This window comes from Sprattus sprattus (assembly GCF_963457725.1).
Source record: "Sprattus sprattus genome assembly, chromosome: 10".
NCBI classification, from domain to species: Eukaryota; Metazoa; Chordata; class Actinopteri; order Clupeiformes; family Clupeidae; genus Sprattus; species Sprattus sprattus.
In genome coordinates, this window is record NC_137908.1 from 30,941,952 (window position 1) to 30,961,960 (window position 20,009).

Here is a 20,009-nt window from a genome sequence, read left to right on the forward strand (position 1 = left end):
CCTCATCATTCTTCAGTGGTGCTTGTTAACTACACAATGACAGCAGATGTCTCTGTTCTGTTTGTTCCATTTTAAATTGTGCTTTATTTATGTCAGCCACTCATAACAGGACTCTCCTTTCTTTTTTTAATTCTATGCCTTGAGGTGACTGAGGAGCCCGTCTTTTCGGGAGTGTGGAGTGTCAAATCTGTCTGTTAATAGAGGAGAGAGAGACAGTGATGGATGTGTGTAGATAATGGCAGAGATGGAAGACAAAGAGGGAGAGATGGACGGATTGTCTGCTCTTCTGACAGTGAAGGCGCGTCCGTTAAGACTCTCTGGCAGTGTGAGTGGAGTGTCCTCTATGCTGTTGCTAATGCCATTGTCACAGATAAAGATTGCTTCCTCCATTATCTGAACTCTTTCTTCATGGTAAATCTGTTTACATCCTGTACTATACACCTCACAACTTGTATTTCTTTTTGTTGATGATGGTTTTTTCAGCTGTCATACTGTCATTATTAAACACCTGAACTGGTACTTGTCTTGTGCCACCCTCTTTTATGAAGAAATACTGAGGTACAAGATAATATAAATTGAAGTTGTCAAGTCAATAACATCCATGTGAAACAACTGTACTTGTCACAAGCATGGAGCAGAATATTCAAAATATCCAGAAAGGCGTTTCTCAGAATAAGGATTCAAGGATCAAGACTCACATTTTGAATAAATACACTAGAAAATATGTATAAAAATAATCTACTAACTCTTTGGCAATAGTCAATGAGGCAATGAGGAAGACAAATAAGGTTATATTGTAAAAGGTATGTTTGTTTTGGCTACAAAATGTGTCTGTGCTTCCATTTATGGCATTTTTTATTTCATAAAATGAACAAGAAATTCACTGAAAACTTTACTTTTAGACCGTACGACAGCTACACAGAAGAATGGCAGCCCAATAATAAAATGGATTAAAAAGCATTTTCTTCTATACTGGTATGGCCGCAGCAGACAGGCCCACACACAGACACACACACACACACACATACACACACAGAGAGAGAGAGAGAGAGAAAGACTTGCTCACTCACATTATAACACACACACGAAAAACGAACCAAGTTCAAATGAAGGAACATAGTTTGATAGATTGAATACTGAAATAAAATGACGTTAGACGAAATTATAATACTCACACTATAACTCACTTACATTATAACACACACACACAGCGCATTGTCTACAGCACTAGTCTGAAGCAGGTGCCGCAAGGACTCCACAGCCCACTTCACACTTCACCACCCCACTCTATAAAATACTCGAACGACAGTCACAGCCATAGCCACTGATCGACCTGCTGAGTGCAGCTGAGAGAGGAGCACGGATGCCTGTGATCCATGGCCGTAAAAAAAAGTCTCCACCAGGTTTTTTACAGATGGGATGTGGAGTGCTCTGCTTTGCAGAAAATGGACATTGCAAACATGCTGTTGTTTTTCCAATCCTCTTTTTATTTCCTGCTTTTTATGTGTGACTTGATTGTGGGAAACACAACGACGAGTGAGAGCTTTTGAATATTTTGTGACAAAGATGAAAGATGACTTTCAATTCATGACCCCATTATGTCATGATAATGTCTTCATTATGTCAAGGACAATAACAAATTTATTATGACAACTCCGGCTATTTGTTTGGCAGCAGACATTTGTGGCTTCCTTCAACAGCAGTCCATTACTCAGCATACAAAAATATTAAAAATGAATAAATGCACACAACCTACACTTGACATACAAAGTCAACATAGTGATAACCTCTTCAAAGGCCTTTGAAGAAAATCAACAGAGTTAATTATGCAGCAAGGGTCCTTGAGAAGTGTTTGTCAGAGTCACCAGAAGCACGTGTCATTAGGCAGCGAGGGCCCCAAGCCGTCTGTGGAGACGCCAGCTGCCTGTCTCAGAGGGCCCCGAGAGGAGAGGCGCTGTGTGGCGTCAACGGTGTGGTGGGGGGTGGGGAGGGGGACCAGAACATGCCTCAGTTGCAGAGGCCTGCTCCGACCTTGGCCTTTTGATGGTTCCCTTCAACACCAGAAAGGACATCTTGCTCTGTTTTTCTCACTTATGCTTTCTCCTTTTTGGGATGTTTATTCTCACTTTATCTCGTTTAACTCTTACCCCTGCTCTCTGTCTCACATGCATACTAACAATACAAATGGACAAGCTGTGATTTCTCAGTCTATTTTGACCTCACACATGGTGTACCCCACCCCTTAAGTTTATCACACACTGCCTTAGACATCCACCAATTCATAGTTGTAACACACACACACACACAACTTACAGAAGGAAATAGAGAGAGGAAGATGTAAGACATGTGCACAAATGTGACACACAAAGCTTCTTCCTCTTTGTAACATATACATAGACACTCCACGCACCTCTCCACCACCTCTTCAAGTCCCTCTCTCTGTAACCCCTCTCCATCTTCCTTAACAAAAGGTGGGTGGAAACACGAATTGCTTGGCTGAGCCCAAAGAGAGTTTTAATCAATACCACTAAATGTTTGCCCCATGAAACATTAGCCTCAACAACCAAGCCGCTGCATCAATATTTGTGCAGCCTCGGCAGGAAATGCACATTCTTCTAACCGTGGCAAGGCAATCAGAAGGCGCAATGCCGTTCCTTGCTCGAATTTTTAAAAGCACTTTTGATGTATTTTTAATAATAACTTTGCAGCATGTCCCGTCCCCCCCCCACTGCCATCGGCTTGGAAGGAGGCCAGCCGAATGATAGATCACACCACTCATCTCTGCTGGATCCATGTGTAACACAGACGAGACTCCTCAGGACCTGCCCGGACTATAAAACTTCCGTGGCAGCATCAGGCGGCAGGCTGCCAGGGCCATCCATCTTTTGAGCAAGAGAATTAAGAGGGAAGCGGAGAGATAGAATTGTTTCCAGCCACATTAACAGAGTTGGAGCGTGCTCGTTATCCGTGCACTGAACAGGTGCCATATGACGATTTGGAAGACTGAAGAGGTCATTAGATTGCTGGGCCTTATTCCTTATTTGGACCTTGTCAGAGCTAGATCCAGAACACTCACTGAATTTGTTTTTTTCTTCTTCAGCTAGATGTGGGACAACCGTTCCTTTGAATGTGGATGAAAGCTAGAACATTCTGTGGATGGGCTAAAGCCGCTGTATTTATGATTTAATCCGTTTACTTTTAATTGGGCAAAATAAAAACATGCCACATATTCCCTTTTTTAACAAAACTATCCAATAGCAGGAGATGTTTCCATTTTCAACGTATCAATCAGAGTATAATGTAATTTAGAATATTACCAGCCAGCCAACATCAAATTAAATCTTTGTGAGCCCTATCAATCAAAGGTCACAGTATTTGGGATGGACACCACGAAAGTTCAAAGGTCACACCTGCTCCCAAGATACCACACTGCACGCCAGAGGGCCATCTGCCCATCAAGTGTCCACCAACAAAAGATTTTCGCCACACCCCAGGGGTGTGAAAGATGCCCCCCTGTTTTCCCCTGTTTGATGTGGCCACTACACTGCAAAAAATCAGCTTTCAAAAACAAGAAAAAAAAGTAATAAAATGGTGCAAATATTGCTTAAAATAAGCTAAATTATCTGCCAACAGAACAGGAAGATTTGACTTACTAAGAGTTTAAAAAAACAAGTTAAAATAGCAAGCCTCAAAGAACCCAAATATATCTTAAAACTAGTGTGGCCAGACTAAACACAAGTACGTTTGTCAAAATAAGTAAGAATTATTTTCTCTAAATGTAGGAAATTGTGCTGAAATTTGGCAAATGTTAGCACCATACTCTTGAAATGAGGCTATATAAGGCAATTTATCTTAAAATCAGTACAACTACACCTAAAACAAGTATATATGCCTACATTAAAAAAAAATAAGAATTATTTCCTCGAAATGTAGACAAATTTGCTTGTATTCAGAAAATGACAGCAACATCCTCTTGAATTGAAGATATATGCTAGGCAATTTAACTGGAAATAAGTTCAGCTTCTCTAAAAACAAGTGCATTTGCTTAATAACAAAAACATTTAAGAATCATTTTCTTGAAATGTAGAAAAATGTGTCTGTATTCAGCAAATGATAGCAACATCATCTTGAATTGAGGCTATAGGCAATTTATCTTGAAATAAGTTCAGCTTCTCTAAAAACAAGTGCATTTGCCTAAAAACTAAAAAAATTAAGAATTATTTTCTCGAAACGTAGAAAAGTGTGCCTATATTCAGCAAATAATAGCACCATCATCTTGGAATAAGGCTGTATGTTAGACAATTTATCTTGAAATCAGTAAGGCATTTGCCTAGATACTATAAGAATTATTTTCTCAATATCTAGGACAATTAGCTTAAATTCAGCAATTTTGTTATTTCATTTATTAGCTTCATTTTTGGGCTTTTTTGCATTTAATCAGATAGGACAGTAGTGCGAGACAGGATGCTAGCTGGAGGGAGGAATTGAGAAATGACCAACGCTTACCTGTATCACCATCAGACCCATTCATTGTGCAGGGTTGCTACTGCGTGTGCCACAGCTCCTTCCCTAAAACAGTCATCTGTTGAGAATATTGCCATTTTTTTGGAGAGTTTTGAAGTCAATGCAAATGTGCAATTGATCATTGAAATAATATAGATTTTGCAGTAAGGACTGAAAAGCTTGAAGCAAGTGAAAAGTTCTAACACAAAAAATGCCTGTAAGAAGTTATAACTTGTCAGACAAAAAACAAGCATACATTGCCTTGATAAAGATATTTTATCTTACTAAGATTTCACTTTTTGCAGTGTAGCCTACATGCCACACGTAAGCAGGCCGCAGCAGAAGACAGAACAGAACATTGCCCACACAACAGGAGGAAATGAGAGGTCTTCGCTGTTAGCATTTTATTCAGTTTCTCTTTGACAGAAGCACTATACGCCCCACTTAGGCCCTGACCCAGGGTGGATATGGTTGACCTGTACCAAACCAGGGCCAAATCTATCTGCAACCTGAAGGTGAGTAATTTATCTATGTAAGGGTAGGCTGGGGTCATAAACAATTCCAGCCAATCACCACACTGGAAAGGAGCACGGAAGGAAGGGTCTAATTTGATTAGCTGGTACGCTCAAATAACCTTTCGTCAGAATGACAGAATTCAACTTTAGCATGTTATTCGTCGACCTCCATGCAAATAATGCGCACCATGTTCAAATCTGAGCCAGACATTAACCACAGAAGTGTCATAGACAATACACATAGTACACTGCCACTGAACAACATAAATACAAAAACATCAGATGAAGCTTAATGAGCTTATTGGAGTGAAGCATTGATAACATTTCAAGTGTAGGCTACTGGGACACCCCCAATAGCCATCTTACCCAATCATTCAAGTCACACCAGTAAGTGATACACATATAAAACCATGCCAACGCATCGCAGCAACCTTTTAAAAGAGTGACAATGTAGGCTACTTATCGGGGTCACTTGAGGATTAAGATGTATGACCAGACAAGAATCTGACGAGAAGGATTTAGATACAATAGCATGATGGGCAGAACAAACTCTGACAGTCATAAAAAGTCGCGAAAGCAAGTTGGAGACTTTAATCAAGTTATTCTTAGGCACAACGACAAATGTGATACATGTTGGGATAATTTAGACAATCAAAAGGGAGTACATGTCTTGAATAGAAACATAGCGGAACTTAACGGAGCAGCTTTGCGTCACGTGTAAGAGTCAGGCTGTTGTCACATGGTTTGTGTTTCCCGACCCCCTGAAGGGAGGGGTTAGTAAACTTCAGCGCGAGAGAGTCAGTATGCTTCAGAACTTTATATTGTGGGTAAAAACTTGAAAAAGCGAAGGAGTTTGCCCAGTGTCCGCACTGGCTAGTAATTATGGAAATCCCAGCTATTAACCTCAAGGTAATCACCCATTTATCATTCTAATTACCAGACAGACAGTATATTTTTCTTTACCTGAGTTCCATAACCGCAAGGTTACTTAGTCAGAAGCTGTCGATTGTTGTGAATTTATGAATGACAGATGCCCAGTTGAGTATTTTATACACATAGCCTGCTATACGAGTAGTTGTGTAGCACATTCTGTTGTTTTTACGCGCTGAGTAAGTTGAAAATGTTTCTGTGATGAAAGAAATGTGTTGGTCAGTGAGAGTGGAATGCTTGTTATGAGTGTGGGCTATTGCTTAAAGGTATCTCTCAAGACTACGTGATCCATTAAAATGTGTGACGCACGTTCCTCATTAAGACGTGAAACTTTAGGCGATTAGCAAACGTAATAACTACTTTCCTGCGGTAACGCTGCATTGTTTATCCCTGTAGGCCATCGTACTGGTTCACTGGTTGCTGACAGTCTGGTGAGTGAGTCTCAAGGCTCCACAGATATTTTTTCCACTCACCTGAGGAATTTCTCTCGTAGGCCTTGCCAGCGCTAGTTGAAGGTGCTGTTCAGGTCTGCTAGTCAGGTGGAGAAGTAGATGACTACCCTCTGAAGCACCAATGAACCTGCACCCCTTTCACTGTTCTTTGTCCTGATTCATGAAATATTCTTGAATGTTTTTACTGTTTGGTGCAGCTGAAGTTAATCCCCTCAGTTGATATAGAGTCAAAATGTAATGTGTCTGTATTATGTGTAATGTAATGAATGTGTATCTGTCCACAGGGGTTGTATGGCATGGATGCCATCATCCTATGCTTGGGGAAACTTTACCATGCTGGCTATTGGTGTATGGGCGATCGCTCACAGAGACTCCATAGATGCTGTGCTAATGGTGGGTCACCAAAGCATGTCTTCTTAGGCTCTCTCCAAAATAACTGCAATCACATGTGTACTTCAGATTATTATAACACTTACATACTTATCACACGTGGTCTTACCCACTTGCCGTTCTACCCAGAATTATTGATTTGGCACAGAATTGAGAAGGCAGCTCTGCACTCTGAGAAGGATCTGGCCCTGACCGTGATTCTCTGAGCCCACAAACGGAAAGCAAATTGTGTTCTTTTCCACACATCTGATGGCACCAAATTGGCGGTTGTTCATCAGATATATGAATCACTGAACTCATTTGATTCTGTATTTCCTCCTCCGCCCAACCTCGCCCTTTTTTCCAACAGTTCCTTCTAGGGATGGTCGTGACCATCGTGACAGACATCATCCACTTCGGAATATTTTACCCTGTGGCTGAGAGCCTGGCGGAGAGGAATAGGGACACATTTCGCTTCAGTGTGGGCATGTCCATCCTTAGCCTGCTCCTCAAGCCCGTCTCCTGCTTCTTCGTGTACCAGATGTACCGTGAGAGGGGAGGCGACTACAACGTCAACTTCGGTAAGTGAACTACACCCGGAGAGGGCCTTGCTGGATGGATACAGAGGGCCTCATAGGTTTGGTGCTCTGAAGATGTGTTCTCTTCACGAGGTGGTGATGCATGTGCCCTTGGTTTTTAGAAACGCTCAACTTTTTGTGCGTTGTGGATAAATAGGAAAATAAAAACCTTTTCCTGTGTGAACTTAGACTTTGCTTTTCGTCTCTGCGAAGTTGTGGCAAATCTGCTGTGTTTGAAGCTGTCTGGAGAGGAAAGTGGAGGCAGGGAGAACTAGAGGCTCGGGTTAATTAAGTTAGCGAGACGGTGGGTCACAAGACGAATGCGCCTGATATACCAGGCTTTGCTAATGTAAAGTGTGGACCAGATAAGAGCTGTGCTCGGCGGGTAAATGAATTGATGCGCCTCTGCTGCAAATGCGCTCTTCCACAAACTTGAGTGCCAGTTTGAATGGGGGATGGAGTTGTAATTATAGAAATCCATTAGCAGTCCGGGTCATAGGGAGAAGGCGTGTGTTGTGCATCTGATTTTGCTGTTAAGTGATTTTGCAAAAAACTGAAAAAATTGATGAAAATGTCTGAAACTGCCTGATGTGGCATCGGACCATGTTGTTGCATAAACATTTAAGGCTCCTATAATTTCTGTTGACATTAAATACTTGGCGTAGAGATAAGTTTGTCTGATAATTGAGAACATAAAGATATTCAAATAGATCAAATGGACTTATGACTTATTATATTATAATTATATATTTTTTAATAATGCATATCAATGTTGGAGACTGCTGTGGTTTACTTCCAACAGAGTTTATTGAGGACACAGCAATCGTGTTTTAAGGACACAGCAAAAAAAGTGTTTTTGTGAGCGCTGTTGGCCAAAGACAGGGTGGGTGAGAGAGTTGGGGTTGAGAGAGATGGAAAGAGAGAATTTGAAAAAGGAAAAGGAATAGCCATCAACCTCCAGACCCCAGCGGGCACGTAATGGAGCACCTGCCAGTGTTAGAGTGATTAAACATGGAGGGTGTGGTGATGGATATGAAGACTGTATTTCTATGGTGAACTTTTCACCTCTGTAAGGGACTCCATCGCCCTGCATACTAAACACTGTAGCAGAAATGTAGGCTGCCATAAAGTAAATGTGTAGGCCTAGTGCTGATGAAATATGGTCATTTACATGCTTATTTTGCGGTGACACAAAGACTATGTGGAGGGTGGGATTATGGTACGTATGGTACGTCCGGTATCTCACAGACATAACCAGCATCACACCAAGTCTGAGTGAATCAGCTTCAAGTGTAGTGTCGAATGTCCATCTGTAACCGTGAAAAGGCTAGCTGTTACAAAAACTGTGGGTTTTTCTGGAAAGCATGACTCAAGACACCCCCTGCGTTTTTTTCAAATGTAAGCCACGAGTTGCTTTGTGTGTGTGTGTGTGTGTGTGTGTGTGTGTGTGTGTGTGTGTGTGTGTGTGTGCGCGTGCATGCATATGTATGTGTGTGCATGTGAGCACATGTGTGTTTGTGTGTGTGTGTGTGCACACATATGTGTGTGTGTGTGTGTGTGTGTGTGCACACAAAGGTGTGTGTTTTCTTGCAACCTCTTTCAGTCGAGTTCTTCTGCAAGTGCTTACTGCTGGCTGCCATGCATCAACCTGTTGTGTGTTGAATCTTGTCCTGGGGATGATGGAGAGGGTAAGTGTAAATGGGTCACCTTAGAAGTCCTCAAATGTCCTTGTCATTATAGTACCAAGTGTGTGTAGCCGCAAGTCAGCATTTATTCATGTGGACAATCAGAAATTAGCCCATCAATATGGCAAGTCATTATATAGTTTAAATGAAGAGATACGTGAAGTTAGATCCCCAAGTTAGATCCCTTATCATTCAGCCGGTCCTTAAACCACAAAGTTTAGTCTTTCTTAAAAGAATGATGAACTGCTTGGGAATGTGGTGGGTTAGGGTGTTTGTGGCTAAGTGGGTGCAAATATTTGGGCGTTTGGGTGGGATACCAGCCCCCTCCATTTTCACTACTATGTTCCCATCCTTATTGTCTTTGTGGTGTTGTGCCTTGCTGTCCTCACTGTTCTGTACTTATTTCTCTGTCTCTGTCCCATTCTTGTCTCCTCATTGGCGTTTCCTCTGCTCCTGTTCCTCCATCCGTGTCCGTTTCTCCTCAGATCTGGAGACCTCCGTGGACAGCCACTGCACCTCGGACAGTGCAGACAGCAATTTCCGTCGCTATTAGATACCATTCTCTCTCTCTCTCTCGCTCTTTCTCTCCTACCCCTTCCTCTTTTTCCCACCCTCTGTTTTTCTTTTAATTTCTGTCTTGCTAACTTTTTCTCACCTCCCTCCCCCCTCCCTGTTGCTTTCTGTCTATCTCTCATTCCATGGTCTCTTTGGAGATGCTGTGACATAAGGGAGCAATTATGGCCATAGGTATCTTCTTGTCCTCCCCCAGCTGTCTGTAAATGTCTTTTCTGTGCCTATGCCTGTGCCTGTGCCCCTGCTTCAGTCCAAATCTCCTCTGTCATCTCTTGTCTGTTGGCTGTCCATAAATGTCGCAATTTTCAAGTGACTCTGACATGTAATTTGGCACACATTTTGAAATGTAGGCTGTAGCTTGAGCATATGTTTTGTTTTTGTGTTTGATATTCTAGTTGTGTTTTTTATTTTATTTTTAGCTATTGTTTGAGTGATGTCATCAGATAAAGTAGCCAAAAAATCAGAGGGTCCTATATAATTGGTAGGGTCCTAGCGAATAGGATTTTAAATCTAACGTGCCATGTTAGCAGTTAGATGAATTCTAATTAGCTTATTCTGTTGCCGTTGCATTCCAACATGTCCAAACTTACCAGCTAAAATGAAGGCCCAGTGGAGTGGGTTTAAAGGTTTATGAAGTTATGCTTACAGGTCAAGAGGAAACAAGGGACGCCTGTGTGACAGCACATTTGCTTAGTTGTCTCCAATAATATCACACAGATGTGTTTTTTTTATAACTCATTACTAGCCATAAACTGTGAGTAATGTCTACAGTAATGTCCCAGGCTGCAGATACAGAGAAGAAATATATTTATTTTCGGAGGACCAAAACAGATAATGTGGCGCAAGTCTCCTGTTTCGAACAGTGCGTTAGTTCATTCATATCATTGCTCAAATCTCTGTTATTACCTAGACATTGTCTATGTTTACCCAGTAGTAATTTATTCACAAGTAGGTTTTATAAATAATATTTTTAAATAAATTGTGACAAAGAAAATTATGCTACTAGCCCTTCAGTTTCCTTCTGTCATGACTGAATTTTTGTGACTGAAAAATTGACAGTGAAAAATTGACATTGCTCTGACATGTAGTTTAAGGTCAGCATGCTTTTTTAAAAAAAAAAAAAAATCTGTTCAGCTCACATCCTTTCAAGGTCAAAGAGATACATCACCTGCGGTTGAGCATGGGTGAATGATTTGTATTCCGACACTAGTCCTGAGTAGTTATGTTTCCAATAAGCCTGGTCTTATTGACACATCTCCAGGCTGTCGAAATGAGATTATAGCTGAATTTTGCAGCGGGAAGAGGAGTGTAAATCCTGCTTAGTGGCAGATATCCTATGGTGGCCCCAGGGGAGAGACACATAGGGAATTCAGGATGAAAATAGTGTAAGTAATTGAATAATTGGCCAGTATATATATATATATATATATATGTGTATACAGTGTATGTATATATATATATATATATATACAGCCGCGGCAAAAATTAAGAGACCACTTTGAAAAAATGATCAGTTTTTCTTGTTTTACTATTTAATGGTATGTGTTTGAGTAAAATTAACACTTTTGTTTCATTCTATAAACTACTGACAACATTTCTACTGAATTTCAAATAAAAATACTGTAATTTAGAGCATTTTTTGCAGAAAAATGACAATTGGTCAAAATAACAAAAAAGATGCGGTTTTTCCAGATATTGATTTCTGATCTCTTCCAAAGTTAAAGCATTAGTATTGTGTAGTTTAAGAATCTATATGAACTTGTTTTCTTTGCATTAATCGAGATCTGAAAACATTTCATTTATTTTGCTATTTTGACCAATTGTCATTTTTCTGCAAATAAATGCTCTTAATTTTTAATTATTTTTATTTGAAATTTGGTAGAAATGTTGTCAGTAATTTATAGAATAAAACTAAAATGTTAACTTTACTTTAACTCATACCAATAAATAGTAAAACCAGAGAAACTGATAATTTTTAAGTGGTCTCTTAATTTTTTCCGCGGCTGTATGTATATACATATGAGGATGTTTCTACACCCCTATCTCAGGACCCAAACATGCAATACTGTGGTTTGGAGTTGTCTCCTCTGAACAGGTAAATCAATTCTCCTTGGGTTCTAACTTTGTTGCCGATTTGAAAGCTGAAGACGACGTTTTACTGCCACCCAGTTCTTACTACGTATGTGGCCCATCTTATAGATACACTGATGGATTTGAAATAGAGGGTTGTAGCACACTATGTGAAATGGTTTTAAAAATACCATAACTAGATAATTAGCCACAATATCACTCCCAACTATTAACAGGTAATAGTAAAATATAAAAAGCTTAGTGTCTGGGTATACAATTGAAACAATCACTGAAATAGGTACCTTCAGATGAAAGCCAACTAAATAGTATACTATTCATAATACATTTTTTTTCCAAACCACAGATCTTTCCTCATGAGACTGAAATGTTTGCTAATTTCACACCATTGTTCCTCTGCTCAGTCTTCCCTGTGGGTTTGTGGGTTTATGTGCAGAGGACCTGGCGGCGAGATAGAAAGCGGTGTAGGCAAAGTGTGGAGATGATTACAGTTGGGACCCTGTGGCGGTCTGCCTGGGGGGCCAGGGGGGGCTTTTATTGTCCTCTTATTGATTTTGGAGACCTGTGGGTGAGCTCTGGTTATGACAACATGTCATGAGGAGAGAGACCGAGGGAGCAAGAGGAGGAGGAGGGGGAGAAAAAGTCTAGAGTCTAGCTTCTCATGCTCGCAACACTATTGATCACAGATCACTTACAAGGTTATATTGAACTTTTATTTCACGCACACATGCAGTGTTAAATGCACAGACCAGACACTTAGAAATTATTCTGTCCCTTTTCTTTTACTGGTTTCTGGACCCTAGAATTCTGCCTGTGTGGTTTCTATTTTCCTAAGGGCTGTGGTACAATTAAGCTTTCTGTGTTAGTTTCATGTTGGTCTACGCCCCTTCAATAAAAGATTATTCCGTAAATAAAACAATTTCCGTAAAGGTTACTTTCAGTTTGATTTCCATTCTACTCCCACATTACTGACCAGGCTTTGTAGAATGACCTAGTGTCAGCTGCAGCAGTTTCACTCTCTAGTTGCCTCTCTGCGTCCATGTTCATCACGCAGTGCCAAAGGTCTATTCCCATTATAGTAAATCCGTACATGCCTGTGTGTGCAAAAACATCATCCGATCAATAGCACATCTGGGACTGGATATAGGAGGAACATTCTGATGACTTTGTCAGGGCTCCGTAAGTAGATATCGAAACAACAGTTTTTCTAGGCTTCCCTTGGCAGTTTTAACACATGCTGATAATAAGGCAGTCTCGGAGGAGCAGGTTAGACCCTGACTATTAGGCCCTTGGTTTGGCATGCATCTGTACTTTTAGCCAATGATTTCCAATCCTCCTTCCAACTCTGCTTAAAGGAGGTATATGTATTGCTTTAGTTAATAATAGTTATATTAAATACTGTATACTTAGTGTTCCCATCCCCCATTGGGCATCTCTCTGTGGTTGTCTCCAGGTATCAATATACTTCTCGCCTTGCAATGATAATAATAATGATAATATCATCATTTATGGAAATGCTTCCCTCTCACAAACCTTTTTTTTTTTATTACTCAGGGTTCCCCACGGTTACGCGCAACCGAGAGGCCTACCAGTCCATTGACACGCAAGACCAGTCGCCCAGTACCCCGGCAAACCCCTTCAACCAGGCAGAGGGCAGCAAGCCAGGGGTGCGATCCTACTGACACCCTGACAAGGCCTATGTGCCAAACCCAGACCCATGACCGTGCTTGTTCAACTCTGTTGGGCAACTTGTGAACGTTGATGATGCTACATGTGATATGAAGTGTAGAGGGCACTATCGGCACTTAAAGGAAGGAGTTTTGTTACAGTGATAATCAGCACACATAACCTTAGTGTATTAAAAGTGTTATGCAGAGAAAATGTGATTCAATGTCAGTGTGTCGTTGCTTGTCTTGTGAGCTGATGGTCAGGTCAACCATACCGTTAATATGTATGTTCACACAATGCATACCTCTAGCACTATAGCTTTACTGTATTAAGGCTTTGTATTGTTACACTTGCTCTTTTTTGTATTCATCCCTCGTGAAATATGAAACCACATGAGAAGGATTCCTATGGTACATGGTCATGTGAAATCTGCTGTGATGGGCTTTATATGTGGTGGCCAACAATGCAAAGACTGGCATTCATGAGACTGGTCTTTTTATCTTCTTCACTCTCAAAATCAAAGTAGCATTCTCAATTTCAAGGCCTGGTCACATTCAAAGATCTTTTAATTTTGAAGGGGGTGTCATGAAAGAGATTTTCTGCCTCATAATGTTCCTCGTAAGATGTGTCAGCGGTTCAATATTTTCAGCTCTCTGGACAACTCTTTGCAGCCTAGTGGTATAATCCCTCAAAAGGATTTTCATGAAGGTAAAGATTCAGACTGTGCGAAATTTGATATAACTTAATTTCCTTGGCCAGCACATAACATGCATGGACCTTGTAGCCAGCACATCTGTATCAATGCCCTAGACATATTTTGTGACATTTGCAACTACATTTTTGGCAAGACATCAGATTAAGCGTAAGGTCATAGTATTACCGTGTAAATCCTATGTCGGTCTAAATCATGCCAGCAGCTAACTCGTGTCAGCAGTTTGATGCTTCTTTTCTCTTTTTCTTTTTATGGACTGTAGGTACGTCTGTGTTGTTGCTGCTCTCCTTGAGTCATGTTATTTCATACAAAAGCTCATTATCATTTAGCTCTATTAATGCATAGTTCTCCCTGCCTCAGACACTGTCTGGTTTTTAAATTTAGATTCCTGCTGTTTAACATTCTACGTAACACGTTTCCATAGGAACCATCAAAAAGCTGTAGACAGATATTTGTCCTTCCATTATTACCAGTGTATGTAACATTCCCATCTCTAACGTACCCCACTCTGCCCCCTCTCATTAGCTCTCTGAGTATGTTGCAGTATTACTTCAAAGAAAGGTTTATGTTTTTTTTCAGGTGAAAGTGAACAAGCCTAATTGGGGCTTCGGCGAAAACACGACTGAATTTAGAGTCTGTATTGGGTTTTGCTGCTGCATCCCTGATAGCACGGCGATGTGGGCTGTCATCATTTAGTAAGGGATGTTTACACTTTGCCTCTCCATCGGAAGTGACGAATCAGGTGCAATACAGAACTTGAACAAGACAGCGCAACACAATTATATATTCCTTCATTAGACTTGTGATAATGCCAAATGTCCCGTTGATGAGTTGTTACTTTAATGTCTGTTATTGCTGGTTGGTTGTGTAAGCCTGTAGGAAGATTCACAACGACAAATACCAAGTCTTCTGCTGATGCTGATTTTTAGTTTACATTTGATAGCTTGTTTCTTTAGACATTCCTGAGGTGATGATTTCATCTTTGTTGTGCTGTCTCAAATCGCGTGGATAACAGCCACTAAGCAACCTGGCTGCAGCCTTTGTGCGAAACTCATGTCAGAGGGAAGCACTTGAAGCTTTATAGATGATAGGGTATTTTTTTTGTAATTTAAAATAGCTTGCTTTTTTACTGCTAAAATTGAGTGATTTAAAAGCACCAAGAGTCTGCAACTCTGACAAATTGAAAAGGCTTGATTGCTTTTGTCTATAATTTTCCATCCACAAGTCTCTGTCAGCTCTACAAACAGACTGATGATTAAGCAATAAGCCCCAAGGCCGTGCTTTGCGCTGATTTTAGAACAGGTAAGGGGAACTCGCGGGGCTTATTGCTTTTCTAAAGCTGTTACTACACATATTTGATATGGCTTCATAAATAATGACAATTCAATTTAAGAAACAATAGTTTAATGATAAAGTAAACCGTCATTCTTCCGCCACTAAAAAATATAGTTCCTATAGTTCCCTTGAAGCAACGCAACAGCCAGCTGGAACACTGGGTATGCAATGCGCTATATGAATGCCTTGCCATTCGCTGCGCAGTAATATGGAACGCAATCAGGTCAAATTGTAAGGTAATGCTGGATTTTACAACGGCTTTTAGCCAATCACAATCAAGGATTTGAACAATCAGGTTAGAACCTATAATTTATGCCATAGGCTATTAGGCCGTAAAGTGAACACGGTTTTCGTTTCAGCCCGTTCCACTCACTGGCATCTACACAATCTTTAGCTTATAAAAAAGAACGAGTCGTGGTTAGTTACCAAAAAAAAGTTCGTCGCTGATTTTCCAGTCGATTGTCTGTATGGATTTATTTTATGCAGAACTAGAGACTTCAGAGCGTAATAAGATTTTTGTCGGGAGCCGTGCCACGGTTCGACACGTGATCATGCTACACCAATGAGAAGGCTGCATTTGTCAACAGAATGGAAAAATGGCGGCTCCCGTGTGGTTAGAAACATCGTTAAAGATAGAGGAAAACATCCGAACATCCTCAAAAGTGGGCTAAATTAATTCTAATTAGTGCTGTATAGATAGCCGCGTCCAAGAATAACAATGAGGCAAATATACGATAATGTTATTTTTATGTTAAGTCATTTACATCAAGTTTAACATACATGGGAATACCCATTACTGTGGATCTTACATGGACTGTGAACAAACACCCACCGAAGAAATTAAGGCAAAGACTGTACTTCCTACATCAGCTGAGGAAGTTCAGCACCATCAGCTGTGTGTCCTGACAGCATCACTTGGTATGGGAACTGTACAGCCTGTGACTGCAGCACCGAATCATCAGAGCATCTCTCCATATTCTGCAGGAGACCTACAAGAAAAGACCTACCTACCAGCGCCCAAGGTATTGTAAAGGATTCCTAACATCCTGACCATGGACTTTTCAAAACACTGAGGTCAGGCAAACGTCTCTGTTGCTACAAGACCAGAACAGAGAGACTGAGGAGGAGCTTCTTTCCTCAAGCATTCCTTATCCTGAACACACACAATGACTATAAAACATCAATTACACCTTTTTTCACACACTGCTCTTTAAACTCCCTCTTGCTATTTATGAAAAATATTTCTTGATCTTTCTTTCTTCACACTCGCACAGAAAAAACAGTAGTATTTTTATGTATGTGACAAATAAACCTCCATGTATCAATAAAAGGCAGTAATTGTAAATACCAATGACCATCTGTTTGTTCATTCATTCATTCATTCATTCTTCCACAAATGAAAACAACACTAATGAACCATAAAAACACTCTTTATGAAACATGAAATATGATATAAAACTGTACAAAACTGAATAAGAAATAACAGATTAGGGACACTCAGTCCTCACTGTTAGTGTCAGTGTCAGGACAGTTATCTTCCAGTTCCTACAGCAACGACATAGGTCAACTATGCAACACAATCCTGCAGAAAAACATCTGTCTGTCTCACAGGCACCTTTGCAACCACAGTGTATCACATGCAAAACACTGTCAGGGGCCGGATTTCTAGTCATCCAGGTGACGTGCAAGTTCCCATTCTCTATATAGTAAGCATATATTTTTAGTTCTTGTTTTTATTTTTTTGAGAAAGAAAGTTAATCATTCATCATTGATTTTATATTGTTTTACTTCTTATTGAATTATGTAGTTTGAAAGATGTTTTAACATTCAGTTATAGATTTTATTGAGTTAAATCCCAACGAAGAAAGAAATATTGTCTAGCCATAGACAATCACTGCTAATACAACCCCCAGTCAGCCGGACTGGTAGAAAAGAAAGAACCGATCTATTGAAAGCCAATTCAGAGAGAGAAATTAGTGATATTGAGCATGCATGTTGATATCACTGTTTGAAATGATGTATGGAAGAATCTATACTGCCTAAACTCTTAAACCATTTGCCAAAACAGACGAAGAGATTGAAAATACTTGGCAAAGATGATATTTGAAACTAAATGCTCTCAGACTTCTCCCCCCTACACAGGAACACTGTGAGGCTGAATCCAAGGTTGGGCCAGGAGATTGGGTCCTAATCAACAGCCTCTAAAAAAAAACACTTCCACTTGCCCAAGTGGGACAGAGCAGACCAAGTGCTACTGTCAACATCTACCACAGTCAAAATAGCTGAGAGAGCCACGTGGATACATCTGACTCACTGTAAACGGGTAAGCCTGCAGATGGCGGATGCAGAGGAGTAAGGACCATCTTTCTTTGCTGTTTCCAGGTATTGCCCGCAGTGACAGAAAGACCAGTCTACAAAGGGGGGTTGATGTATAGATTCTTCTCGTCTCAAACGCTGGCAGTAGATATAGTACTGTCCTGTGGGATTAGAACCGAGTGGAAATTGTGGAGTAAAAGGTCTATTCCTCTGCAAAGTCATGGGAGGTTACGCAAAGTGGGCCAAAGTATGTGGGGGACTCCTAGTAACGACTGTGGGATTTTACATTGTTGGTCTAATAACATGCTTATAAATGATAGCTATACAGCATCACTATTCACATTTTAACTGGCCCTACGTGCCAGACAATGCTTCACCACCTCCACACATCATTAGCAAAGATGCTCTGTTTGAATGCTATTTAAAACCTGGGGAAAAGAACGATGCCCACCTAGGACACTGGACACAATGTAAAACCATTACATGTGCTTGATAATGGAAGAGAAATACAGTTAAATACTTCATCTGAATGTAAAACTGCGGGGATGTGTTTGAATGGCAGACTTCTTGAAGTACAGGATATAGCTATAGCTGATATGTGGTGGTTACGTGGGAATGGTGAACTAAGAGCTACACTGCCTGTGGGTTGGTCTGGGACTTGTGCTTGAACAATGTTAGTACAACCTTTTCAGATTACCCCCAGGTCCAAGATACACCAGTACCTGAGGAACGTTCCAATGCATTCCATACGAGGGAGGAGAGAAGCAGGGTTCGACAGCCTGGGCATTCCCCAGGGCATTCCAGACGACTACAAGGCCTTGAACCCAGCAGCGAATGGCCTGGCATCTACCCTCTGCCCCTGGTGTGTCATCGGAGCACAGATTGGATTAATTTCGTTTACTACGCTGAGATGATATTCCAAAACCTGACCAGAGACGGACTACAAACATTCAGAGAAGAACTACACGCCAACTCCAGGGTAACACGGCAAAACACGGCTTTGCTTGAGATCCTCACTGCCGAGAATGGAGGCATTTGTGTCATGCTTGGTACTGACCAATGTTGCACACATGTCCCTGACAACACCAGAGATGGGAAAGACTTAGATCTGATCCTACAAATAAAATGCAAGCGAGTTCTGGCACGCATGATTGGTTTAGTGCCTTGTCGACAATGTTTACCTCATGGGAAGGAATGTTGATGTCTTGTGTGGGATTGATTTTGGGTATTCTTTGTGTGTTGGCTACCTGTGCATGCTGTGTAGAACCCTGTATACAGAAGATGGTAACTGGAATGATTAAAACTGCTGACGACGAATACCTTGCCTTACAAATACGTAGCGCCTGTGCCTCTGATGGAAAGTTTGCTTAATAATTATTTACTAAGGTAGATGAAATAATGCTCATTAATGACCTCTGTTCCGAAAATCCATGTGATGAAGCTCAGAATGATGATTTTGAAGTTATCCATTGAAATTGATAATTAACGCTGAAGAAAGATGATTTGTGATTTTGATTGTGTTTGTAATTTTTGATTATCCATTGAAACGGATAAAAGGAGGGATTGATAGAGATAATTTCCAAACACTATTATATTCTAAGGTCATTAATAATCAAGTGCCTTGTATTAATATATTCCTTGTATGAATTATGTGCTTATGAAAGAAGGAGCACAGCTTTTCTGTGTGTGTGTGTAACTAGAATATAAGGTGCCACTAAGTCTGCATATGAACAAGAGCATGTTTAGACCAGAGGAGATAAGAAAGGAACTGTGCTTCTTCCGACCTTGTGCAAAACTGCCACCCTTGCAAGACAGGGAGCCTCGGACGTGAGAAATCCACCACGTGATCATCCCTGCTGAAAGCCAAACTTCTTACTATATAAACCCCGTGCGAAGGGTTTATCAGGGCCTTCACTGTCAGCCTCGGCTGGTAGGGGAGCCCAATTGCAATTGTCTTTGTTTGTCTGTCTAATAAATATACTTTCATGCAGCTCCGGAGTCCTGAACTAACTAGGGTGATTTTTCACCTATCACTATTTGCCAACCATATCCAGCAGGTGATCGAGCACTTATATTATGTTTGAGACAGGACCTCATTATTGCAGCCTGGTAGTTTGCCCTTTTGCAGTGCTGATGGAGGGCATCAGTGGTAGGGGGAATGGATAATTCTGGCAAGGCTGATGATGTCATACAGAAAGCCTTGAACCTAGCTTTATTTACATTATCAGCAGCCAACTGATCATATAAGTGGCATACATACTGGCAAAGAAATGCAAATGTTGACT

The 20,009-nt window shown here is 40.7% G+C and overlaps 1 protein-coding gene across 1 annotated transcript; it reads left to right on the top strand.

The window, feature by feature from the left end:
* Positions 1 to 5,807: 5,807 nt before the first annotated feature.
* agtrap (angiotensin II receptor-associated protein) lies at positions 5,808 to 13,694 on the top strand. The gene is made up of 5 exons (XM_080845804.1): positions 5,808 to 5,927; positions 6,345 to 6,379; positions 6,685 to 6,793; positions 7,140 to 7,350; positions 13,248 to 13,694. The coding sequence occupies exons 1-5, from the start codon at positions 5,901 to 5,903 to the stop codon at positions 13,373 to 13,375; spliced, it is 510 nt and encodes a 169-aa protein (XP_080701930.1). The 5' UTR covers positions 5,808 to 5,900; the 3' UTR covers positions 13,376 to 13,694.
* Positions 13,695 to 20,009: the final 6,315 nt, after the last annotated feature.

Bases quoted from the DNA above. Each gene is read 5' to 3' on its own strand.
- agtrap (XM_080845804.1), top strand. From the start codon at position 5,901: ATGGAAATCCCAGCTATTAACCTCAAG. The intron at 6,380-6,684 runs GTGAGTGAGTCT...ATCTGTCCACAG, and splicing joins CACTGGTTGCTGACAGTCTG to GGGTTGTATGGCATGGATGC. The intron at 7,351-13,247 runs GTAAGTGAACTA...TTTATTACTCAG, and splicing joins CGACTACAACGTCAACTTCG to GGTTCCCCACGGTTACGCGC.